This window comes from Amblyomma maculatum, chromosome 1 (genome assembly GCF_055883805.1).
Source record: "Amblyomma maculatum isolate TAMU_Amacu chromosome 1, ASM5588380v1, whole genome shotgun sequence".
In the NCBI taxonomy this organism is placed as follows: Eukaryota; Metazoa; Arthropoda; class Arachnida; order Ixodida; family Ixodidae; genus Amblyomma; species Amblyomma maculatum.
In genome coordinates, this window is record NC_139344.1 from 428691727 (window position 1) to 428718978 (window position 27252).

General features: G+C 47.9%; 1 protein-coding gene across 1 annotated transcript in view; it reads left to right on the forward strand.

Annotated features, from left to right (window-relative positions):
* The window catches only part of milt (trafficking kinesin-binding protein milt), a 52027-nt gene that overhangs the window by 6280 nt on the left and 18495 nt on the right, over nucleotides 1-27252 (forward strand). The window contains exons 4-11 of the mRNA XM_084599696.1: nucleotides 1481-1772; nucleotides 5005-5083; nucleotides 5881-5959; nucleotides 6840-6970; nucleotides 9021-9349; nucleotides 13043-13117; nucleotides 24853-24992; nucleotides 25183-25320. Coding sequence (XP_084455822.1) covers nucleotides 1507-1772; nucleotides 5005-5083; nucleotides 5881-5959; nucleotides 6840-6970; nucleotides 9021-9349; nucleotides 13043-13117; nucleotides 24853-24992; nucleotides 25183-25320 — 1237 coding nt within the window. The 5' untranslated portion in view covers nucleotides 1481-1506. The remainder of the gene's footprint in view (nucleotides 1-1480; nucleotides 1773-5004; nucleotides 5084-5880; nucleotides 5960-6839; nucleotides 6971-9020; nucleotides 9350-13042; nucleotides 13118-24852; nucleotides 24993-25182; nucleotides 25321-27252) is intronic.

A 27252-nucleotide genomic window follows, 5' to 3' on the forward strand; every position in this document is an offset into this window, starting at 1 on the left:
GTAATGGCAGCTGTACCAGCAAAGAGTTCTGATTCACAGCCACAACATCCACTCCTAAAGGTAACTGAAACAGTGAGGTTTGACAACACCTATTGAGAATTTTCACAAACTATTGGCACTGCTGCAGTTGAGCCAAGGTGGCAATTGTAGGGAGGACTCTGTCTGTGATCAGCTTGCGGGCATAAATAAGTTTCTTTGGTTGCGTGATTGAATTCCTCTATTCCTTTGAATGCGAGCACCTGCTTTTATCTAAAAGCTCAGTGTTAATTGTTAAAAAACAGAACCGATGACAAACTGGGGAAAGTCGGCCTGTGTCTGCAAGCATTTGCCATGTGAGCGAGGCCACACATGACTTTCGCCTGCCTTCAGGGTGATTTTAGATATATTACTATTACGAGTGCTGAGTAACACTGCATGTTGAGAAATTCAGAAAAATACGAGCACATCTCAAGTTTTAAAATTGCTGCATGATACAGAAAGCTTGAATAGTTCACAATGTTTTCACTTCCGACTGTAGTCTGCCTAGATTTCAATTTGGGAAGCCGACCTCCAGTATCATTTACATGTGGCCATCATTTTAATCAAACATCCTTCTATATATATTTGTAAGCAAATATATATAGAAGGATGAAATCATAGCTTGCAACTGCTGTGCTTAGGACAAGGTGCTCTTCCTTGCTTTCAATTCTATGCAATATCACTTCAGCACATGCGCAGATCGTGAAGCTTCCGGTGAAATTTTTCTTTGTGTGTTCTGCCGAGTAGCGCCGAAGCGCTACGGTACAAAATTGCTCACATCTATACGTTGCAGCAGGAACTTTTGGTGCACCTTTGGAGCTGCTCCAGCGCAACCGGTAGACGCGGGCTTCTTTGCTTCCTTTCACATTCCAATAACCTATTTCCTAGGCATAAAATGAATGAAGCATAATCTATTGATTGGGTCCAGTGTGTAAACGTACCCCTTGCTAGCGACTAATTCGACCTATTTTGCTGCTTTATTTATTTTTTTTCCTTACCTGCTTCCTCCTCCTTTTTCGCCGCACCAGTCTCTTTTTATTGATGTTTATTTTGCACATCTTGAAACACGGGTGTTTAGAATAAACAGGCACCAATATGGAAGTGTAAAATGCTGACAGAATGAACAAAATGAATGGGTGACACTTTAATTGCAGATCGGCCTATGACAAGGCTCTATTGTGTCTGAACAAGGAGACCTCCCAACTGATTTCCTCTACACTTATCTCCCAGGGTGTTGCTTGTGGAAGGCCTCTGCTGAATTTTCTCTTCTGTGGTTGGTGCTAAATCCCAGCTTGAAAATTCCTTACCTCGTGACTGAACTAGTTTGTTCTAGTGGCTTCTCTTATTCTAACGCACCAGCAAGTGCTTGTTAAAGGTGTCAATCCAATCTTGAATTGTGAGTTCTGGACTTGACGTTCCATTGACTGTGTTCTGTCCTCTCCCCGCATCGGTGGGTGTGCAGTGGTGTCTGGAGAGCGAGTGAGCCAGATGACGCGGACATACAGTGACCCTGAGGCCCTGACACGGCTTCTGGAGGAGAAGGAGCGGGACCTGGAGCTGGCTGCGCACATTGGCCAGGGCCTGCTGCGTGAGAAGCAGCAGCTGGTATGCCACAGCGAGGCACTCGAGGCCGAGCTGCTGCAGGCCCAGGAGTCCCTCACCCAGCTTCGTCACGAGTTGGCCCTCAAGGCCTCCCTCCTCGAGGTGTACACCGCCCAGGAGGAGGCCGACAGCGCACTGCCCTCGCCCACCGAGTGAGTGGGGGGGGGGCTGTTCCCCACTGGCACTGCATGAATCAGACGCCGTCTTTTTCCTCAGGTCATCTGGTTTAGAATGCATTCCTTGTTCATTCGAAACAGAAAGGCAATCAAAGGCTCGATTTATTTCTTTTCTGCTGTTCTTTCAAATAGTATTACTTCAAGTTTAACAGCTACGTTCATGAGATGCAGGAAGAAGCCAGCTTCTTGGCAATCCTAGACCGTCAAGGCAAAGTGCGTGGCCTGCAGTAGTGATGTGTAGAGTGGCTACAAACGTGGAAAGAAGGTCATAGCTTTGGGTGGTGAGGAACGGAAAGAAGTAAGAGAACTGTGCAGAAAGCAGTGCAGAGCAACAGCATGTGTATGGGTGTCTTTTTCTTAAAGTCAACTGATTATGGAGGAGTGGAATTTTGTAAGAGAGAAGTAACAGTTATGCAACACAGCCAGCACTAGAATTATTAACTTCAAGTAAAAAACAAAATTGATTTTAAAAAATTCCCTCCCCCCCTTTTGCCGTTGTAATGTACAACTGCCATCCATTAAGGTTTCTTTGTTTTGTTTTTTAATGTTATAAAAATTGGCTCAGGCTCTTGGTTTTACTCATATACTCATGTTAAAGCCATTGATTGAAATCTCTGGAAAATTTTGTTTGCTTACGTATACAGTCGAACCCGGATATATCGAACTCGAAGGGAATCGCAAAATAGTTGGATATATCGATAATTCGATATACAGAAATCTGCCTGAGATGCCAATTGCGATCGTGAAAAATGATACTGTATTTGTTGCGTAGTCAACCCACTCGCATAATGAACTCACCCCCACTTTTGCCCCCAAGAATATGAAAAAAAAAAAAAAAAGAAAGCGTTAAGGTCGGTTCTCATGCAAACGATTGAACGAACACAACGAATGAGCGGCAGCAACAGAGCTAAAATTTACAAACTGCGTCGCTCGAGCCGCCGCGACAGCTCAAAACATATTTTTGCGTCGCTGCGATAGACATCGCGAGCGTTTTCGCTTGCATGTGAACCAGCCTTTAATCGATGACGCGTCCCAATCCGTTTCGGCCATCGCATCCACAGCTCATTTATTGGCAGTGCACCAAGATGCTGTGCAGCGATAACATCAGGCGTGCTTATCTTTTGACTTTTTGATAGATTCTGCGGTGGCGGGGAGCGAACTTGGTAGAGTGCTCGTGGTGGCTTGGTTTCAAAAGCCTAGTTCGATTTATCACACCACACTTGGGTATTCCACTACCACAAAATCATTGGAAAGCGTAATAGCTGCAAATGTCATTTGAAGCGAACAATGTTAAAAGCCAGTGTCATGATCGCAGCTGTCCGCGTGGTTTCGTTGATTCATAGATGCAAGAATGGACAACCCTTGCAAAAAAAAAATCTGCCACTTCTGAATGTCTGCAGCCGCCATAGCATACGCTACGCCGCATGTTCAGCACGATAAGGATGGTCGACAGTAGAAAAAAAAATTAAATAAAAGCTGCTTCTTAACATTTGCAGCCGCCATAGCATATGCTACGCCACACGTTCAGCACGACGACAAGGATGAACGACTCTCGTAAAAAGAAAACGAAAGAAAGATCTCTTAGCGTCCGCAGCCACTATATCTTACGCATGTTCAGCTTGACGACACAAGACACGCGTCGCAAGTCAGCCACCGCACGCAGGTTGTTCACAAATCACACTACAGAAAGCGTCCGGCATTCTGTCTGCCACGGGCTGAGCTGGCTTGTCCGCGCATGTGTAGTGCGTGCTGCTGCAAGCGAAGACCTGAAAGGAGGGAGGAAGGGGAGAGATAAAGCTCGGCAGAAGAATGGGCACACCATTGCGCTTGCTCTATCACATTTTCCCCTTTTCCGAACACCACGGCTGCATTGATTCTCTCTCGTTCCTTCACGCACATGGCTTGCGAACGTCACGTGCTGGCACGCGGTAAACGGTCACCGCAGATGCGTGGCCCTTTGGGGAAAGGCCATGGCGCTGCCCTAGACCAGCCGTCACCAAACTGTCCTTTCATTTCTTCCGCGCGTAGCTTGAAAACGTCACGCAGCAAACGGCCGAGAGTGATGCAGTCGTCTTTGTGGAAGGCGCACTGTTCAATGCATGGTGCGGAGTTCGATATATCGAACGACTGGTGAAATTGAGTTCGATATACGATGCGGCTTTCCTTTACTTTTATGTGGAATTTTGAAGGTAATATTTCATGAGTTCGATATAACCAAAATTCGAATTATTCGGGTTCAACTGTAGTACCTGAGAAAAGGATACATAAGACTCCAAAAAGTACTGTTTCCTAAAAAATGCATGTATATCCTTTGAGAGTTGCAACCTTTCTGCACAGCATGACTACGAGAAAGGGTGAAAGATGTATTTTTATGTCGTTAATACCAAAGTGGAATATATTTCTTAAAATAAAAAAAAATCAATCATAGAGTACAACATAATATGCTGGTGCCCTCACACAAAGAATTTAATTACCAAACTTGAAAGCATTCAACGCAAGGCCATAAGGTTTGTCTACAATAGGACTTGACTCTCCCTCCGAACTTCTTAGACAGGCTGGTCTTAGCAGTATTAGTACCCGAGCAAAAAATACACGACTGAAGTTTATTTACCTACTTCTAACTGGAGCCCTTAAAATTGACCGCAATAGATACATTTCACTCTCACCACTTAGATACGAAAGAAAACGACATTCCAAGCATCTAGTCGAGTATCGCGCACACAGCGATACGTTCATGTTCGCTCTCTTTCCCCTGGCGGTCCGCGAATGGAATGATTTAGTCGATGAAGTCGTTAGTTGCTCATCAATAGAAAGTTTCAGTTCATGGCTGGCAACTGTTTCTTGAGAACCCTATATATGTCTAGCCCGATCTCTGTACAAATATTGTGAAACATGTGCCTTAAGTATTGTACCATATTGTATTGTATTTCATTGTATCATATTGTATTGTATTGTATTGTATCATATCCTTCTCTTCATTTCTATTTCTTGTTCCACACTGCCATATATAATGTGTAAAAAGTTAGCAAGTGTGGACTGTCAACATTTGTCATTTTGTGCTTTCATTTTATACCCCAAACCTGCCACAACCTCCGCAAGGAGGTTAGCAGTATGTATCAAATAAATAAATAAATAATAAAATTTTTCATGTTGTTCGTGACAAACTGACCAGGGAGACTATTACAAATGTGGCTTTTATCCCCTACAGGGGTGATGACGTTCCTGTAAGTACGTTGACCCGCAAGATCCATGAGCTGGAGCAGGAGAACAGCCAACTGAAGGCCGAGGTAAGATTGCACAGCTCACCACCACTTGCGTAGCATCACAGGCTACTGTTCAGGCCACTCCACTCGCTTTTACGGCAGACCCGTGTTAACTTGACTAGCATATTGCTAGATATTTCTCCAGTCTGAAGTTTTTCATGCTGTGCAGTGGGCCTAAGCAGGTACAGTAACCTGAACAAATTAAGGAGAACCACTACTGAAGCATCAGGTTAACCAGAGATTTTGATTAATGAAATTCTGTAACAACGTGTGTTTGTCAGTGCTCGTCTCGAAATATTTTTGCGGCGAAATTCAAATATTTAAAAAATATGTCATGTAAAAAACTGAACAAAAAATAAAGGTAAACTACTGCTGGCACATTGCAAATTTTAGGGGAAGAAGCGGTCATCAATTTTTCTATTGTTTGCGCATTTCTAAAGAAAGCCAATGTTTTAAATATAAGTATCATGACCCTTGAAATCTGACAGATCATCTAAGCTTGTGTTTGGTGCATGATAGCCACTGTTGCTTATGTGCCATAAAACCACATATAGCTAATTGACTAACTAACATTGCAAATTACTAAATCATGTTGATGGCATCTTGTCAACTTGCATAGCTTCAACGGTGGTAAAATTCACAGAGGAGCTGATGTGAGACTAGCCCGTTTTCCAGGGCAGCAGCAACCAGGTAGGCCGAGGGAGAGGACAGGCAGAAAGGAGCGGGAACTTCTGAGTGGGAACTTGACTTCCTGTGCGTCTTGCATGAGTGACTTGCCTGTGGTGTAAATGTGTTTGTGTGTCTGTTTGTCTCCTCCCCAGTCCCAGAGCCAGCTGAGCCACCTGGAGGAAGAGGAGAAGAAGGAGCTGCAGCTCATCCGGGACTGTGTGCGGCAGCTGTGTACGTGTAATACCATTGCTGCATCCATGCTGTAATGTTGTGCTGGGGCGATAGATAGAAAGGGAGTCCAACCATTGCAGCACCTCGCGTAAACGAAAGAAAGCTGCTAAAAATGTGGAACAATAATCTTGCAGAAGAGGCTGCTGTGAGTCAGTGCTACAGTGCAAAGATTTTCTCTCCTCTTTGCTGTTGCTATGTCTTTATTGCCTAAAGTATGTTTCATCTGCACTTCACATCTCGGTTTGGATGGGGCTGTTTTACTCGCTCGCCTCAAAAACAATGGCTCCATGAAATAAGTTGAAAATGCCGCATTGTTTATGATGTGAACTGCCATTCTATGCAGCAGATATGGCAATGCATCACATCTAACTCCAGACTGCATCCCTTGTAGCTAACTGGGTGCAAAACCATTGGCATTTATTTTTGTCAACTTGTGGCACGGTAGGAAGCTACCATGACGCTGTGCAGCTCAGGCCAGTCCAGAGGAGACATGGGAGCAAAAAGAACGTCTCTCGACTGTTGCTCACGGGGAGCTTTTTTTGTGGTTTTGCTTCACACAGCATTTGTAACATTGACTAGGCTCCGACTTGCTCATGCTGTTCCTCAAATTAGCACTTTAGTGCGCCCACACATCATTGTTACGCAACTTGTGCGCTGTTCTCAGTTCTCAAGACTAAGAGAAGATTTATAGGTGATCTAGGTCGCACTAACTCATCTTAGAGGGAGAAGCGATGCTGGAATATGGTGCTAGAAACATGCACTCAGGGCCGCCCGGGCCAACAACTTGGGGCTACCATATTGTGCAGTGCCTTGACCCTCTGGTGTCTGTGAGTCATGTCTTGAGTGAGACCTTTGTTCTTGGGTGCTCCTTTGTCCGCAGCGGATGTCACCAAGGAGTCCAGCCACCTTCAGGAAGAGCTGTGCCGGCGGACAGAGGTCAACCTGCGGCAACAGCAGGAGATCCTGACGCTTAATGCACAGCTGAGCGACATGCAGCGATACGCACAGTCGGTGAGTGCGCAGCAGCAGACTAGGAGTGCTTAGTAAGGTTTTGCAGACTTTTTAAATACCAGGCCCTTTGAAGAGGGTATTACATAAGGTGAAATGCTGCTATCTTGGTTTGTAGCGAAATGGGTTTGTTTTTTTCTCTCAAATAATTTTTAAGAGCACATTTCAAATACCGCTGGCACACAAGAGCAGCTTCAACAGTGCAGCGAGCATTCTCAAAGAAGCACATTTTTAACACAAATGCCATTAAGCAGAAAAAAAAAAAAAAGAAAAAGTGACAATGATCATGAAACCTGGTCTTTTGAGAAAACGCACGTAGGAGATGCAGGCGCGATTGGTTTCCACGAGGACCTAGCTGTGCCTGCACGGCAGCAAGTGTATGCTTGACATCTGTCACATACGCCTGTCACCAACATGAACTGTGCATGTGCAGAAGGAACTGACGTTACCCTCTGCCAACTACTGTATTGATGATTTTACCTGAATGAATTTTTTTGCTCAAAGCCCAGGCTTCATACATGTGACAGAATTTTTCTAAAGACTCGAGCTGGGCAGAGATGAGTGTGCACTTCTGGGTTGTGGAGAGAGTCTCAGGACGGGGTTTAAGGGTCGGCAGATGAAACACGATCACATAGAGAAGAAACACACAACACATGGAGCAGCATTCGTCCATGTGCTGTGTGTGTCACCCTTTGTGGCTGTATTTTTTCCGCTGCAGTTTATTATTACAAGAATGTGACTAACTTGCTCAACAGCTCATTTTGCTGAAGTGATGGCAATTAGGGGGATTGGAAGCCACGCTTAGGGAGGTTTGATGGGAAGTACTGGTGAGGGATAATTCCTGAGCACAGCTGGCTTCCCCACTGCGTCAGTAACTTAATATTGCCATTGCTTTTTCCCTCTGCTGCAGTGCGGCCCTGAAATGGATGGAGGCCTTCTTGAGGTTGGAAGTAGGTGAATTAATAGCGGGTTGTGCTTCCGGAGGATGACAGTGGGGAGGGGTGGTTGTAGAATTGAACTGAGCATCACTGTGAGTGGGTGGTGCTTCTGGAACATGGAGGCTTGTATCTCCAAGGCCATACACAGGGGCCAGCTTTTTCACATTGCGATTTGGTACTGTTTGAGTGGGGGAGGCCTTGTGGAGTGTTGTATGGGTGTTGGCAATTGGTGGAGCATATGTAAGTTAGGGTTGTGAGGATTTGGATCGTGCTTCTTGGGGACGAAAGTAGGTGGTCCAAGAGTAATAGTGGGTGGATGAGTTTGTAGCCTTTTAGGTAGGAGGCCTGTGTGTGGGGGGAGACAACACTGGCATTTTCGTGTGCATGTAATGCCGCTGGTTCTCCTATCGCAGTAAAAAAGAATGATAAGGCTTTGAACCTTTGTTGACCTTTTGAAAAAATTGCTGTACAGAATCCTGTGAGTTGACCTGCACCACATAAAGCAATCTATCTGTATGTCTGTGGTACTTTCGGCCTTAGCCTTGTGTACCTCATGTGGTACCCTGCTGTCGCATACGCAAGGGTGTGCTGTGCGGTAGCACGTATAAGTGAGAAGTGTCCATGTAACTGGGGTGATAGCTGTGGGCCACCATGATTCTAGACCCCCCAGAGCCACTTATCACGCTTTGGAAACATAGATATTCCTCAAAAGGTCACAAATGAAGCAGGTTGTTTCGTCTGGTAATACTGTTAGTGATATGCTTCCTGACAAGAGGCATGTGGCTTTAAAGAGCTGAGCTATAGTTTGTAATTTTCATGGAATTAAGTTATTCATCATAATATCTTCAGAAGAGGGATGATTTTGTTTTAAGCATGTCTACTAGTTCGCAGTGGCGCCTATCTCACCGTTAATGATTGACAGAAGTTTGCTTAGGTGTCACTGACAGTCTCATTTCTAAACAGGAGGATCGCAGTCCGTGCACAGTATGCAAAGGACCGTTTAGAATCAATGGGATCTGTGGTTTTGCTACTAGCATTTGTTTTCATACCGAGTACTGCAGCAAGGCCTTTTGTTGAAAGCTGTCATGTGTTAGTGTGTACGCCCTTCTTTGCAGCTGCGTGCAGAAGCGGATGAGCTGCGGTCACAGCTTGCCCTGAGCCGGGGTCTGCAGGAGCAGCAGTCGGAAGAACTCCTGGAGGCCCGTGCCCGCTACCTGGACCTCAAGGAGGCCTTCCTGGAGCTGCAGGCACAGCTGCGGCAAAGGCAGGACGAGGAGCCCGCCCTGTCCGCACGCCAGAGCGCCATCTGGGATGGTGGCCGTGCAGCTGCCAGCACCAGCAACGCGGCGCCCTCTCTGGGCTCAGAACTGCAGGCCTGTCTCGCTGACCAGCGGGACCAAGGACAGATTGGCAGCTGCACTGGGGGACCTGACGGGATGCCGCCGTCAGTACCTGTTCGTTAATCGCTTACTGTCACTAGACGCATTCGGCCTTGTTGTTCAGACTCTTTATTGCAAGTGGATTGAATTTTGGATATTTTAGATATGATTCCCATTTAACTTGCACACATACACATACATACACACCCTCTTTGAGAGGGTGTGTATGTGTGTTGACTTCAGCTTTATATCTGAAGCTGCATATTTTGAAATTTTTTTGTTTATGCTATGAATTTTGTTTACAGTAGCATTGCTTGCCCTTCTGGTACCTCATATGAATGCCAAAATCAGGCTGAGTTATGGAATTTAATATACCTTTTCATGGTAACAAAAAATGTTATGCCCAATAAACTTTGCACATGAATGCCACATGTTAATTGCTTTCGACTGAATATAAGAAGAATCACTTTCTATGTATTTGTACCATGTACAAAAAAATATGACATTTTCCCAATACGACATTCTGCCTTGAGATAACTTTAAACTTGTTAATTTCTTTTCACACAATTAGCTTCTCAATGTTTTAGGTTCAGACTGCAGTATAATCTGGGAAAAACAGTATGAGCTGTTTCTAAGGAAAGGTAAATTGAACTTGAAAAATATTTCAAAAATGTCATTTTGAGAAAACTAATTTCTTGTTCCCATACTTATGGCATTCACAGTAGGTATTAGGAGAATAAAAGCATGTTTATTATTTATTTATTTGATACATACTGCTAACCTCCTTGCGGAGGTTGTTGCAGGTTTGGGGTATAAAATGAAAGCACAAAATGACAAATGTTGACAGTCCACCTTTGCCTTGTAATTGCTTTTGTGGCATCTTCCCCAAAACTGCCTTCTCAGTGTGCTTCTTATCAGGGCGTTCAAGAAAAACTTCGCAATTGCTTCTGATGCGATGCAAAGATGTACAGAACTCCAGGGGAGTTTTAAACCATATTCTGACGATTCTAAGAAGTCGCAACCCCACAAGTGTCAAGTGTTATGATGTCGGCCTCAACAAATGCTTTAGGACTGTGACGGCACTTTAGTTGTTTTGCTGGTTCATTGGTGCTCTGCGTCCTGTTGTAGGAACTAAAAGCCGGACAGCCACAAACACTGTAGCACTTGCTTTACTACATTTAGAACACCTGCCGGGGTGGCGCAGTGGTTATGGCGCTCGACTACTGCGCCCAAGGATGCGGGAATGAATCCCGGCCTTGCCGGCCGCTTTTCAATGGAGGCGAAAAGCAAAGCGCCTGTGTGCTGTGCGATGTCAGTGCAGGTTAAAGAACCCCAGATGGTCAAAATTTCCGCAGTCCTCCACTGCGGCATCTCTCATAGCCCGAGTCACTTTGAGACGATAAACCCCACAAACCAAACCAAACCAAATATTTAGAACAGCAGATTGAAGGCTGTTTTCATGAGAATATGCCTCATAATTGCTGTTATTGACGCTACGGTTCTACCCACACTATCTATTAGGGACACTTCTTGATTTGGCTTGTCATTCGTATCTTCCTTCAGAAATTTAGGTGTTATATGGGGAGGGATAACATTAAATAAATCGACAGCACCTACTGAAAATGATATGAACAACAAGCAACAACTTGCCTTCACTGCTCTCTAAAAGTGCCCGTAATATGAAGGACTGAATACATTTTACAAACCAAGGCGTTTTTCTCCACAAAAAGGTTTGCGTGTGCCATTAAGCAACCAGATTCATGGCCCTTGATGCAGTATGTAAATAGTATTGGGCACTCCTCACTTGCTGCTGTACAGGCCTGCTCCTCACATTGTGAATTATTTTTTTGGTAATGAAGTCAAAAAATCTAATATTTTTGATCGTTTTGTTCTACAGTACTCATGTAATGGTTGCCATGGTTGAAGTCTCCTTAGCCACTTGGCATGTTATAAATAAAAGGAAGAAAAAACTGCCATTCAGTGTACTCACAACAAAGTGCCATTTATAAAAGTAGTTATAGTACCTGCATAGCTTGTTCTGCAAGCTGGCAACAGGCACTGTAAAGAGGGATGTGTATGCAGCAAGTTCTGAGGTTTTCCTCGATGGCTTCCTTTTGCTTTATTGTACAGTTGCTGTCAAGAGGCCGGCCACTTTAGAAGTTCGAGCCTAGAAAAAAAATTTCGCTCGGTACAGGATCGGCATTTTTCAAGAGAAAACTTCTTTTTCCTTTAGATCTGTTTTCTTTCTCTTTTTTATGCCAGTTTATTGTCTCCTTTATAGTACAGTCGAACCCGGATATATCGAACTCGAAGGGGATCGCGAAATAGTTCGATATATTGATAATTCGATATACAGAAATCGGCACTTACGATGCGAAACAACGATACCGCATTTGTCGCGTAATCAACCCACTCGCATAATATACCCACCCTCCACTTTTGCACCCGAGAATTTGAAAAAAAAAAGCGCTAAGGCCAGCTCGCTCACATGCGAGCGATTGAGTGATCTCCGCGACGATGCGGCAGCGACAGAGCGAATATTTTCAAACTTGGAACTGCGTCGCTCTCGCCGCTCGAGCCACCACGGCAGCTCAAAGCAAGGTTTCTGTGTCGCCGCGGCAGAAATCAGAAATCGCGAACGTTTTCGCTTGCATGTCGATGGCACGCGTCGCTCCATTTCGGTCCTCTCATCCACAGCTCATTTCTTGGCAGCGTGCCAAGATGCTGCGCAGCGATAACGTCTGGGCGCGTTTATCTTTTGATAGCTCCTGCGGTGACGGGGAACGAACATGGCAGAGTGCGCGTGATGGCTTGATTGCACAAGCCTGGTTCAATTTGTCACGCCACGCTTGGAGTGGGCATCATGATCGCAGTAGCTGACCGTGTGTTTTCGTTGATTCATACATGCAAGGATAAAAGACTCCTGCCAAAAAAAAAAAAAACCGCTGCCGCTTCTTAACGTCTGCAGCCGCCATATCTTACGCTACGCTGCTCATACAGCACACCGATAAAAATGACTCCCGCAAAAAAAAAAAGAGAGAGAGCCACGTCAGCCGCCGCGCGCAGGGGGTTCGCAACACGCGCTAAAGCGTCCGACGTCTGTCTGAAAACGGGCTGAGCTGGCTTGGCGCATGCGTAGCGCGTACTGAACGAAAGAGATAGCTTGGCAAAAGAATGGGCGCACCCACGCACATGGCTTGCAAACGTCATGTGCTGGCGCGCGAGAAACGATAACTGCAGATGCGCGCTTTTGGAGAATGGGCGCGGTGCTGCCCAGAGCAGCTGTTGCCGAACTGTCCCCTCATTCCTTCCGTGCGTGGCTTGAAAACGTCACGCGGCAAACGACCAAGGGTGATGCGATCGTCTTTGGGGAAGGCCCACTTTCCAGTGCGTGGTGCGGACCGACCGGTGAAATTGAGTTCGATATATGACACGGCCTTCCTATATTTTTACATGGGATTTTCAAGGGGATATTCCGCGAGTTCGATATAACCAAAATTCCATATATCCGGGTTCGACTGTATTTGACAATCCTTTCTGTGCTCCGTAATTGCTCCGTAGACCACAGTTCATTCAAGTGATGTTAAGAAAGAAAATTCAGTGGTGTAGTTGAGGCATGTGTAGGTCAAGCGTTGCAAACTGATACATCCTGATGCTGCTGTTTTGTCCACTGCAGGGAACTGAAAAATGTCTTTGGAACAGGACAGGAATTTATGTTTCACATATTATTTACTCTTGTTTGTTTTTCTTTCGCGCAGTTTCAAGCCTGCCTGCAGCCCTTGGTCTCAGTCAGAGGAATCTGAAGAGTCCGACTGCAATGACAGTCAGTACTCGTAAGTATTGCAGCTTTCCCTGCTTTGTGTGGCCCACCTGCATAGAAGTGTACGTTTAATGGTGTTTTTGTTGCTGTCTATCGCTAGTCTGTCACTGATTGTCTCGGAAATGCTGGTAGCATGAATAGGGGTGTACTAATTTCAGTGTTTCTAACAATCGCTTGTTAATGGTATTAGCTGTTCGATTCTGTTAGCGCCATGTTTTGACTATTTGAAGTATCTGAACTCACAGCCGAACATCGCAGTTTTTCCAAGCCTCAGTAATTTCAATAAGTAAAACCTTGTTAATTCAAAGTTCTTGGGACCGCAAAAAACCTTCAAATTAACCGGGGTTTCGAAGTATCAAAAACGGACAAAAAATGGAAAATAATTGCACGATACCTTGGTGCATCAATACAGCCCCTTTATTTAGATTGTAAAGAAGACAAAGAACGGAAAATGCTGCGGCATCGCCATCACCATCGCTTGGCTCCGGCGCCCATCTCTCGTGCTGAAGCTGTGCCCTGCGGCTGGCAATTCGACCCTGCTCTGCCCGAATTACTGGCAGCGCTAGACGTTCAAACGAACTATTAAATCCACATCGCACTTGGTGGAGGTCAATCTGAGGTTCCCTGTACTCATCTCGCCCTGGAACTTCGCAGCAGAACGTTGACTACACCAATGACGGAGCCGACTTCATTGCACCTACCTCCGCCCGTCACCTGCACAGGTGCGATTCGTCAACGGGACCCCGCTACCTTCAGTGGAAGCAGCGATGACGACGTCGACGATTGGCTGACCACTTACGAACGGGTCAGCCGTCACAATAACTGGGACGACAACCGTAAGCTCACCAATGTCATCTTTTACTTGAGCGACGTCGCTAATCTGTGGTTTAGAAACCACGAGTCTGACTTTACTACCTGGGCGAGTTTCAAGACGAAATTTTCTGATGTCTTTGGCCGCCCCGCCGTCCGAAAACTCCGCGCGGAACAGCGTCTTCGGTCGCGACTGCAGCTACCCGGTGAAACGTTCACCAGTTACATTGAGGACATTGTTGATATGTGTCGTCGCGTTGACCCGACCATGACCGAGGCCGTTAAGATACGTCATGTCCTCATAGGAATTGATGACGGCGCTTTCAACATGCTCGTCGCCAAAGGCCCCACGACGGTCAAGGAAATCTACGACCTATGTCAAAGCTACGACGAACTCCGCAAGGAGCGTGTTTTGATTCGCCAGCCTCAAGCATCACTTGCTGGACTAGCCGCGGAGAGGGAGTCATCTAGCCTCTCTGAAAACATCAAGGCTTTTGTACGTCAGGAGGTCGCACGACAACTGTCCCTGCAGCCATATGTTAAGGAGTCGTCACCAACTGGCCTTGTTCCGGAGCTTCGCCGTGCAATCCAACAGCATGTATCTGAAGTCCTCCCTAATTCTGTTCCTCAATCACCTCCGGTCGCACCCTCAATGCCGTTCCCCACGCCCACAATTTCATCGTCCGGCGTTGCGCCACTGAGCTATGCTCCAGCATTCGCGCCGGCTCCTCCCCAGGTATTGCGTCGCTCATATGCCGAAGTTACTTCAAGTCCACCTCCTGAGCCAGCATATGCCTATGCTTCGCCCCCTATGCGTTCGGCACCAACAGCGTTTGCTCCCCCCTTGCGTCAGACACCATCTCCATGGCGCACTGCAGACAACAGGCCTATTTGCTACCACTGCGGCATCCCTGGGCACACTACACGCTACTGCCGGCGCCGAATAAATATGGCCTTTGCTGCGCGGCCTGCGCCACCTTATTTGGCCCCCCAATTCCCCGTCCCATCGGGTCATCCAACAGCATCCCCTGACCCTCCGGACTTCCTGCCTCGTCGTTCGCCATCACCACGTCGCCGCTCCATTTCGCCAATGCGCCGACGACCCGCTACTCAGCCGGAAAACTAACCGCCGCAGTTCGCGAGGCACGAACTGCGTATTCGACAGAATTTCAAAGTCCTCGTCTTAATCCCGCGAATGTTACTGCTGTCATCGTTGAAGGTGTTCATACTCTTGCGCTCGTCGACACCGGTGCCGCTGTATCAGTTATCAGCCAAAAACTCTGCCGCTCCCTCCGAAAAGTGACTACGCCTCTCGAGGGACTATCGCTTCGTACCGCATCCGCTCACAGTATACAGCCGACAGCTATCTGCACTGCTCGCGTCGTCATTGCTGCAGCCTTGTACATCATCGAATTCGTCGTTCTCCCCACATGTTCTCATGACGTCATTCTCGGCTGGGATTTCCTGTCCCAGCATCATGCTATCATTGACTGCGCCAGTCCTCAAGTAGAGCTCATTGAATCGAGTGATGCACCGTCTGATGCCCTGTTCCACGAGCCGTGTCCTCGTTTTGCGACCAAACTCCTCATAGCTCATGATACAACCATCCCACCCGGAAGCGCTGTTCTGGTTCCCCTCACTGCCTCTTTTACCACTGCCGCGACAGTCCTCTTTGTGCCCTCTAACGTTGTCTGCCGCCGCCGCCACTTACCGCTGCCGTTTGCCGTCCTTGACATGAACAACGGCGCTAGCACACTTCTGGTAGCCAATCCTCTTGCGTCTCCCGCTATGTTGATCGAAGGGGAGTGCCTTGGCCGCATCGAGCCCGTGGACCTTCTGTTCGCCTTTGATGATGTGTCATTCCCTGTTTGCCAAGTTGACGCCTTGACCCCAACTCGTGTGGCTTCCGATCCGCTACAGCGGGACCTTTTTGACCATTCTGTGGACAGCGCTCTAGAGCCGCGCCACCGCGAGCAACTTCTTGACCTTCTACACCAATTCCGCTCCTCCTTCGACATCCCGCAATCTTCCTTGGGCCGCACGACGACCATTTCCCACCTCATCGACACTGGCGCTCATCCACCTCTCCATCAGCGGCCGTATCGTGTGTCGCCGACTGAGCGCCGTGTTATTGCCCAACAAGTCGATGACATGCTCCAACGCGGAATAATTAGAGAATCCTGTAGCCCATGGTCGTCTCCTGTGGTCCTAGTTAAAAAGAAGGATGGCTCCATACGATTTTGTGTTGATTATCGCCGTCTCAACAAAATCACTCGTCGTGATGTGTACCCCCTCCCACGAATCGACGATGCCCTAGACTGCTTGCAAGGCGCAGAATTCTTTTCCTCACTCGATTTACGCTCCGGGTATTGGCAGGTGCCCATGGCAGAGGCGGATCGTCCTAAGACCGCCTTTATTACTCCAGACGGACTATACGAATTTAATGTTATGCCATTCGGACTCTGTAACGCCCCAGCCACATTTGAAAGAATGATGGACACTGTACTGCGCGGCCTGAAATGGAACATCTGTTTATGCTACCTTGATGATATCGTCGTCTTTTCAACCGACTTCCCGACCCACCTGACTCGACTTCGCCAGGTCTTCACCTGCCTAACCCGCGCCGGTCTTCAACTGAACCTCAAAAAGTGCCGCTTTGGTGCCCGCCAGCTCACAATACTCGGACATGTTGTGTGTAAAGATGGAGTTCTGCCTGATCCTGAGAAGCTGCGCGCCGTCGCTGACTTTCCGAAACCGACCACTTTGAAACAACTGCGAAGCTTCGTGGGCCTCTGCTCGTACTTTCGTCGTTTTGTTCGGAATTTCGCAACCATCATAGCCCCCCTTACACAGCTCTTGAAAGGCACCCCTAACCTCTCCTCTTGGTCGCCAGCCTGCGATGATGCATTCGCGACACTGCGCAATGTTCTAACGTCACCGCCAATCCTTCGCCATTACGACCCTACTGCACCTACAGAACTTCACACCGATGCCAGTGGTGTCGGCCTCGGCGCCGTCCTCGCCCAGCGCAAGCCTGGCTTCTCCGAATACGTTGTCGCCTACGCCAGCCGTGCTCTCACCAAAGCCGAGTCCAACTACTCCGTTACCGAAAAGGAGTGCTTAGCAATCGTGTGGGCTGTAACGAAGTTCCGCCCTTACTTATACGGCCACTCCTTCGAGGTAGTTACAGATCATCACGCTCTCTGCTGGCTCGCGTCTCTCAAGGATCCGTCTGGCCGTCTCGGGCGCTGGGCTCTCAGGCTTCAGGAATACGACATCCGTGTAGTGTACCGCTCTGGCCGCAAGCACTCTGACGCCGACGCTCTTTCTCGGTCACCGGTTTGCTCGCCTAACTCATCGTCCCCTCCTCAAACACTCTTGTCAGCACTCACCATTGAGGATATGCCTTTCGAGCAACGACAAGATCCTTGGGTTTCTAACCTGCTAGATATCCTTGGCACTACTTCCGCGGCTACGCATCCTCGGGCACTCCGCCGACAGGCCTCCCATTTCGCCATTCGGGAAGGCCTTCTCTACCGAAGGAACTACAACTCAGACGGCAGAACGTGGCTTCTTGTCATTCCGCGCCACCTCCGCTCCGAGGTTTGTGCCCACCATCATAGTGACCCGCAAAGCGCTCATGCCGGCGTCCTCAAAACATATGATCGAATTCGTCAAAGGTACTACTGGCGGGGAATGTACAATTTCGTACGTCGCTACATTCGCTCTTGTACCGCCTGTCAACAACACAAGATTTCTCGCCACCCTGCTGGCCCTCTTCAGCCTTTACCGTGTCCAGCTCGCCCGTTTGATCGCGTGGGAATCGACCTCTATGGTCCGCTACCTTGCAGTGCCGCTGGTAATCGATGGGTCATCGTCGCCGTCGACCACCTGACCCGTTACGCCGAGACTGCTGCACTTCCCGCGGCGACAGCTCGAGAGGTAGCCCATTTTCTTCTGCACCACTTCATTCTTCGACACGGCGCCCCCCGCGAGCTACTGAGTGATAGAGGTCGTGTCTTTCTTTCCGAAGTAGTCCAAGAGCTCCTGTCGTCTTGTAAATCGATACATCGAGCTACAACTGCGTACCACCCGCAAACAAATGGCCTCACGGAGCGCTTCAACCGTACGCTTGGGGACATGCTCGCAATGTATGTTACATCTGAATCTGGAAGCTCGAACTGGGACCAAGTACTGCCATTCGTAACGTTCGCGTACAACACTGCCACCCAAGCAACAACTGGTTTTTCGCCCTTCTTCCTCTTATACGGCCGTGAACCATCATGTACTCTGGACACAATTTTGCCATACCATCCAGATGCCTCTGAGTACAGTGCTTTGTCAGACATTGTACAGAAGGCCGAGGAATGCCGTCAGCTAGCTCGCACGTTTACCTCCAACACTCAAGGCTATCGCAAAGATCAGCATGATACCGATACTCCTGCTCCCACGTTCCAGGCCGACAGCTTCGTTTGGCTATGCGTTCCTGCCACCAACAAACTAGACACCAAATACCACGGACCTTATCGCGTCTTGGAACGCACATCCCCTGTGAACTACGTCATCGAGCCAGTCACCCCTTCTTCCGACCACCGCCGTCGCGGCCGCGAGATTGTCCACGTTAGCCGCCTCAAGCCATATTACAACCCTCTGGTCGTCTCTTCTCCCTGAGTCGCCAGGATGGCGACTTCTTCACGTGGGGGAAATGTAAAGAAGACAAAGAACGGAAAATGCTGCGGCATCGCCATCACCATCGCTTGGCTCCGGCGCCCATCTCTCGTGCTGAAGCTGTGCCCTGCGGCTGGCAATTCGACCCTGCTCTGCCCGAATTACTGGCAGCGCTAGACGTTCAAACGAACTATTAAATCCACATCGCAAGATGTTCACTTGAAGTAGTCATTGATGCGTGACTGCTTGGCGCGGTAGTTCGCGGCACCATAAGTCATGTCCTCCAGTTGACTAACAATGCACAGCATATCACTATTACCACCACTACACTCCACAAAACTGTGCACAACGTTTAGTGACTCTGCGACCGCAGCTAAAGCCGGTGCACGGGCGGGTTCAGCATCAGGATCATCGTCGTCGGAATGTCCTCTATCAGTTATCTCACATTCGAAGTCCGCATACGACGTTTGCACATCATATTGTGCATTCATGTAGTGCATGAAATTGCAGCCGCCGTCGTCTTCAGCGATGTCGTTCATGCGCGCACAGAGTGCTTTCCTTTCATTGTCTAATGTACTATGGGTATCAGACAAGTCATTGCAACTGTCACTCTCTTCATTGGGCAAACCGGCATCTTCCCGCTTAACCCAATGTGCTTGAAACTGCGCTGAATCAGATCGCCCTTTACTTGCTTCCAGGCCAACGTAATTAAACAAATGGCACCTGAAATATCCACAGAATACTCTTTGCCGTTGTCATAGCAGAGGAGGATCCTTTTCAACAGATGGTAGTGATAAATCTCCCTTGTATGTTGTATGCAGGATAATTCCTTGGTCCATGGGCTGAGATGTTGCGGTCACATTCGGTGGCAGAAAGATAAGCTTAATCGCCTCCGAATTCTGGATATCACCATGGGCTGGGCAGTTGTCCGCAATGAAAACAATTTTCTGCCCCGATGCAGCAAACCTGCGGTTGAGGCGGTGCACATACTCCTCGAAAAGTGCTGCTGTCATCTAGACCTTTCGGTTGCTTTTATAGAGCACATTGTCCTTGGAAGGGAGTCGGGCATTTTTGAAGCATCGAGGCTTTGCTGCTGTCCCAATGATTAGCAGTGGGAGCTTATGATTGCTGGACATATTCGCTCCGAACAGTACGGCTATCCTGTCCTTCGGTTGTTTTTTTTTCCACTGACAACCGCATCTTTTGGTGCAAACGTCTTTGTTGGAAGCATTTTGTAGTGTAAAACAGGTATTGGGCTTTGATATGTTCAGCGCCTATTGCTGAAGAGAACGGAGGAGGCTCAGGGAACACAGGCGCGGGGGACGGAGGAAGATTGTACATTGGCTCACGTGTATAGTCGTAGGGACGAGGGCCACGATTGCGGCACAAACGAGCCACATGGCCGGCGACTCCACAGGCGTAGCAGATAGGTCGGTTGTCTTGTGTGCGCCAGGGGTTGGAAGGGCGTGGCTGTGGTCGATGGCGGAGAACCGGACGATAAAGGGGGATTGTAGGTTGCTCATTTTGCTGGCGACCCTGAGGCTCGTATAGTAGGGGAGGCCGGCTGTACACAGGGGCGACAGGGGGTGGCGGCCGCACCAAAACATCAGCGTACGTGAGGGGAGCCGCCACCAACGGCTGCGACCTGCTCTTGTATGACACGCTGAAGAGTGGGAGTGAGCGGCGGCGCAGGCGCAGGTGCTGGCGGGCAAGTGAAGATGGACAAGGAAAGCTGGCGTGCGACTTCCTCCCGAACAAATTGTTGAATGTGCTGAATTAGCGACTGCTAGTCCTGGGCACCGTCCCCGGAGAGAGCCAAGCTGGAAAGAGTGGCCTGCTGAAGGAAAGCCGCTGTGTGGAAAGCCGCCTCTTGCGCAGCTTATCGAAGCTTTGGCAGAAGTTTATAACGTCGGACGCAGTTTGAGGGTTTTTGGCGACGAGCATCTGGAAGGCGTCATCGTCAATGCCTTCCATAATGTGTCCGATCTTCTCGGCGTCGCTCATGGTAGGGTTTACGCGCTTGCAGAGGTCTACGACATCTTCTATGAAACTGGTGAAGTTGTCGCCGGTTTGTTGTGCCCGACTTCGCAAGCGTTGCTCGGCGCGAAGGTTACGTATAGCGGGACGGCCAAAAACTTCGGTCAGGCTGGTTTTGAGAGCCGTCCAGGTAGAAATGTCACTCTCATGATTGCGAAACCATAGATTGGCAACGTCGCTCAAATAGAAAATGACGATTGTGAGCTTCACAGTGTCGTCCCACTTGTTGTACGCACTTACGCGTTCATACGACGCCAACCAGTCTTCTACATCCGTGTCATCGGTGCCACTGAAGATGGCTGGGTCGCTCTGACGCGCTGCACTGGGACAGATGACAGGCGATGGGGTTGGCGGTTGGCTGGCTGTCTCAGGCATCAGCGGAAGTGGTAGGCAAAGCTTGGCTGCGAAGCTCCAGGTTGAGGGGATTACCCAGCGCCTCCACCACTTGTTGTAGAAGACCTTGACCTGGGCAATACGTCGTCAACAGTCAATAGAACGTTCTGCGATCAGTCGTGAGACGTGTCAGCACACGAACGAGCGTCGAAGCGAGCTTCGTTGTCGTTTTCTTTCCTGCCCGTCACGCGCGTTGAACATGCTTGTCGTCGTTCTCTTCAGCAATAGGCGCTGAACATATCAGAGCCCAATACCTGTTTTACAGTAGAATAATGCAGCTTCGTCTAAATTGTAGACATAATCCTCTGCATGCTCTTAAGGGGAGACGCGGGTCCTAGAACAGTCGAAAATGGTAAAAAAATCGATTTTGAGAAAAACCAGTTTTCCGAAGGTTTATCCTTTTGAGCACCTGCTCTCAAATTAATGCTGAATGCGGTCAGAAAATGCGATAAAATCTGTTTTCGAAACATCACGGCAGCCGCGAAATGCCCCCCCCCCACCGAGAAGAAAAATTTTGTTCGAAATTCCCGCGCGCGCCGCGGGCGTGCCAGCCGGCCGATGGCCGCCATCTTGGGCTTGGTTTGAGGCTGCTTTCTTTGTGCACAATTTGCGCTATCTGAGAATGGCGTCGCTCATGTGGTATGGCTGCGAGCGCCGGTTTTCCGAAGGTTGTTTATGGTCTCTGATTGGCTGTCACGCGGCGTTTTTTAAAGCGCGCCGTTTCGCTTCTCCCATTGGCTGGCGTGACCAGGGCGTCATTTTCTTCCTTTCTTTTTTGCGTTCGCTGTGGCTGCCTCTTCGCATGCGTCTGCGTTTGCGCTCACGTTTCTCGACGCGCCGTTTTGTGCCAAGTTTCTTCCCCCACCCCCTCACTATCGAGATGCCGGAAAACGATAGATTGTAACCGTGCACGCAACGAGGCGTAGAACAAAAGCGTCTTGCATTATGATGACACCGCAGGTTCAAATTACAGTGCGAACTTCATCCCGGATCACAATACACTTTGCGTTGATGCCGCCGCCGCATACTACACTACGGCTCCGTCGCACAAGTCCGTTCTGTCGGGAAAGTCTGCAACCCAACGCTAGTTTCACCGCGGCCTCAGCGTGGAATGTGATGCCAGTACCGAGTTTGCGATTGTGGACATGAAAGTGTTAACAACTTTATTGCGCACACGAAACGCAGAACCTGCGGCGAGATCGTGAAGATGCGAGCGGTCAATTGCACGAGCGTCACAACGGACCTTTTCAGGGCCACCCAACTGTATGCCACACGCCTCCTTGGCACCGGACCGCTAGCTGCTGGACATCCTAGCCCTGCGCTCTCGTCAGCTTTAAAAAAAAAAAAAGAAAAAAAAAAATAGAGAGAGAGAGAGAGAGAGAGTTAATCCATAACTTTGTAAATTTCTTGTTTTCTTTTTTTTTTACAGTTTTGACATGTACACATCTTCAAAATATTTAGGAAATGTTTCCTTGGATGGAATAAGACACTTTCTGTTTTGTTTTGCAGGGGGACAGATAGGGAACACTGAAATAAAATCTGTAGTTGAAGATTCCTCCCAAAATTTTCAGCAGTCAGAGTCAAAACTTCAAGTGCGATTTTCTCAACTTCATATTTTTTGCTAACATGACTCGCCTTGCGGGACTTCATTATGTTCTTGTGGTACAATTTTAATAAGTCTTACACCGTTGTATTCAGGAAGAATTGAACTGTGGAGCTATGCTATTTTTGTGTTGCTAGGTTGAACATATCAAATCTGGGGGAGAGTAATGTCAGCTAATTATTTAAAAATTATGGGGCATCGGCATAATTCAACATTTTTATATGGTAACGCACCGTGACAATATAAATAGCATAGCTCCACATTGCAGGCCTTTGGCTACAGCTACATTTTAATCAGAGCGAAATAATATTCAGGGAAATTGTCTTAATTACCTGTAAGAAATTGCCTAATTAGGCATCAGTTATGTTTCCATAGTATGAGAACTAATTGAGATATAGTGAAACAAATTATAGTCTTGAAAACAGCAGGAAGAAATACATTTTATATATCAAATTTCATTGTGATGTCTCTAATAATAAAAAAATTTGTTTCAAGTCTCCTCTTAAAGCAGTGGAACCAGTGTATGTGCCTTCCACTGCTCGACAACGTTTGTGTCAATGCTCCCACTTTCGCCGCACACTGTCACAAATGAGAGGTTTTTACGGTTTTTAAATCGACACAACCAGCTGATTTAGCCAGCATTCAAATGGGCAACGTAATTCGCATTTGTCAGCCTCCGAGATTCCTTGCACGTCACATGATTTGTAGTTGCGAGCCTCAGCCGTTACGGCTGTGGCAGCGATACCTGCATTTCTGTTCTTCCTCTTTACTACCTAATAACAGCTTTGTTTTCAGTAAAAGTTGATTTTTTGTAACCAGGAACTGGCATTCTACCAATACAAGCCCACTTCATTTTTCTCTGTAGTATCCCTTTAAGCTGCTGCTCTTTGTACATTGCGCGAGCTGAGATGGTGTGCTTTGCCGGCGTTGTGAGGTGGAATGCCCTTTAACATCAACCGTTAGCATTCTGCCAGTGAGGAAATAATGTGAAAGCTCACTTACAATTATGAATGATTTTTTTTTCTCAGATTTTAGCCTGTCAAATTTCTGCCTCATATTTTATGCAAATGCAAACATTCTTCAGCCCTAGTTCAGAGCTATGGTCTCATTATTATTCACTGCTATGACCACCAAGCTTCTGTTGAGAAGAGACGCCATCTAGTGGTGGCATCGGTTCACTTTTTCTCTTATCTCGAATTCAGTGCCGTATTATTTTACGGACTGCTGTAGTACAGGCAGGACGATTGCGCGTCGCACAATGTTTGTACTGCGAAAGCAGTACTTGGTTGGTTTCAGAAGTAAAGTAATCATATCTGCTGAAATAACTGGCACCACATAAGGTGCTTGCTACATGGTAGCAATAAGGAGCCTGCCGTCACTGCTGTTAAATGGCTGAAGCAGGTCTTTTCAGCTATGGTCTCTGCAGGTAGCTTGGGAACACTTGGGCCGTCATTCTATGAGAGTTTGTTGGTCACAAATTCACGGAAGGCAGAATGTCGAACACACTGAGTGGTACTGAAGAAGAGTTTTTCCCAGAAGACAGTGCACACAACAACATAGAATCGCTAAAGCCCCAACTCCGAGAACACTTCTAGGCACAATTCCTTTGTGCTGACATCGTGGCACTCCAGTCTGGTATTTGTGCTGCCGTTACTGTAATCAGGGTGGCGTAACTCTTGAGTTTTGGTAAAAGTGTGAGCTGCTCTTTTCTTCATCATGTGAAATTATTTGCTCAAGCATGTTGGCAAGGGAGTGGGAGAGGGCTGGCAAGGCACAAAGGGATGTGTTCCCTTTTTCGACGCTTGGCACTGGGTGGCAGTGGACATGATGTGTATTCCTCATGAGTGTCTATAGAGTCACCGAGCTGAGCATGAAATGCACTTCAAATAAGTGCTCTTGCTCAACTTTTCTCACCCACGTTACGTGAAGATGAAATCTTCTTTTCCACTCCGGCTGTCTTTAAGTTACACATCATGTGTGCAGGTCCATAGTGTATATGGGTTTTTGCAGCATATGGTCACCTTACAAAATTCAGTGGGAACTTTGAATGGGCTCCTATCGGAGTGCTTCTATTACAGTGCTAAAGATAAAGCGCATGTGCGTTTGGTGCATGGTGACCTTGGTTAGTCTTATTTGCCTTGAAAACACAGCGTGTCACCACTCGACCAACTCTGCATTTGACTCAGTGTTCGCTATGCATACGAAGCTTGACCGGTTGCGCCCCTGGTTTCATGCAGGTCGCTGAGCAGCCTGGGCCTGAGTCCCCGCAAGGAGCGCCGGGGCTCCAGCCGAAGGCTCCTGCCGGCATTCTGGAGTGGTGCCACAGCACGGCCCTTCCGCCTCTCGGACAAACTCCTCATGGTCAAGCCTCTGGAGGGTGGGTGTCAATCTCTTCTACTTGGCAGCTCTGAATGTAGTTGGAAAACTGAATCAGACTGAATCAGCCACAGCTGGGTGGAGCATTGTTGCTTTTCTGCGAAGTAGATGCAGAGCTTGGATTAGTCAGAATAGGTAAGGTAGAATGCAGGGAGGCCTGCAGCTCCACTGTGTCTGTGTCAATGCTGCAGGTTCGGAGACGTTGAAGCAGTGGCAGCGCTTGGCGACGCCCGGACTCAGCGACCTCTTTGAGGACCAAGGGTCAGGGGTCAGGCTGAAGGGTGGCTTGCCAGTGCAGCCACCTTTGGAGCCTCCGCACCACTCGCCAGGTACTGGTCGGTTTCTTTGCTCTAAATTCAACTCTACAGTGAAAAAGTTGTTAATTTCGAATTTTCAGATACAGTCGAACCCCGCAATAACGAAACCGCCGGGGAAGGAAAACCTTTTCGTTGTCGCGAAAATGGACAAATAAGCGCACCCATTACCTTCCAGAACCAAGATTTAATTAAAAAAGTCTCTTATTTTGCTCTGCTTGACATTGCTGTGCAGGAGCTTGACGACTCTGGCTTCGCAGCTTGATAAGCTATGTATAGCTTCGTCGTCGTCGTCGTGGTCGCTGAGAAAAGTCCGGATCACATCGAATGCATCAAGCACATCACGCGAGCTTACTTGCTTACCTTGTGCTTGGTTTTCGCTATCTTCGTCGTCAAAAACTTGCACTTCTTTACAGGAGGCGGCATGTTTCCGACAGTAAAAAAAAAACAACAAAAAACACTGTACACAGGCAAGTCGCGAGCGGCACAAGGCGGATGGCGAGATCGGCGAGATAGCGTGGTCGCGTGGTCGGCGCACTAGCGAAAAGAAAAAAAAAAGGAGGTTCCTTGCTCTTCCCCGGTTGGCCGGCGGTGTCGTCACGTGGCGTGAAACGTCACATACATGCGTAGTGGCCAACAGACAGGCTAGCAAAAAGCCGCTTTCAGTGGGCAAAAAAGAAAAAAATATATCCTTTGCTATCATCATCATTACCGAACCAACCGAAAGTAAACAAAAATGGCTGCGCCGGTGCTTGTTGGCAGGTGAAATGAACGGGCTCGACTTGTCGGATGAGTGTGCTGCTGTAGTTTCGCCCATTCTATGTTCCCGACTGGCTGATGTGCCGAAAAAATGTTGCAGATCACTACCTCAAACTTTCGTTAATGCAGGACTGCTTTTTAAAAACCCTTCGCTGTTGAGAGGGGACAAATGCATTGAACCCTATGGGAGTTCGCCGGGGGCGCCAGAATTTTTCGTTGTCGCGAGAATTTCGTTCTTGAGGGCTTTCGTTATAGAGGGGTTCAACTGTAATTCGAACTGTGCAACTTTGTCTGACCAAGCTCCGTAGAAGTCTGTGCATTAAAAAGCCCGTTAATTTAAACATGAGTCGGTTCTACTACGAATGGTTGGAACTACACAATGCCGTGTCTGGGTGGTCTCGTGCCTGGCACGTGGCCAAAGAATTGTGCCTGCGATAAGGTGCTCTGCCCCTCCGAAAAAGGAGAGAAGATAAAACTGGTAAAACCATGGAAGAATGGGCAAAGCAAAACCACGCCATGGGCGGTGCTGCAGCTGGTGGTGCCAGAGGGTAGGGGTTGGCGGCCGTGACAGTGGCTGCCTGCTCTCTGTTATGTGTTACCTTGGAAACTCGCAATTAAATGTGGGTTAATTTGACCCCCTTCAATTCGAAAATATGGATGTCTTAATATCAGCTCGGTCATAGCCAATGCCCATACAAGGCTATGGCTTTGGGTGCTACAGGTTTCGCACTGGTTGTACCGTAGCCCGGTATGATTGGTGCAGTGTAAGTGATGGTCAAAATAGCACTCTTCGTTTCTCCTGGACTGCATGTTGAAGAGTTGACTGTGCATCCTTTACGTACGCATAATGGCAAGTGCACACGTAACAGCCCCATCTCCGGTTGTGGGCGGCCACTTAATTTTGGTTTCACTTTTATGAGCTTCACTTTGCTCGCGCCAGCCCGTGATGAAGGCAGTTATTGGCCACGCAGCTGCCAGCTCGTGTGAGGCTGCTTTTCGTACAGTGTTATGGCAAGCCAAGTTTTTGTGTGCTGTTTGTTTGCCTGGCCTCTTTGTGGTAGGTTCTATTTTTGTTTTTCTGTCTCTTGCTATGGCAGGTACTAATTTACTGAATTTTTTTGTTGCTACTTTTATTATGTTCTTTATCTTCTTCTTTTTTTTTTCTTTTTCTTTTTCTCAGAAGGCATA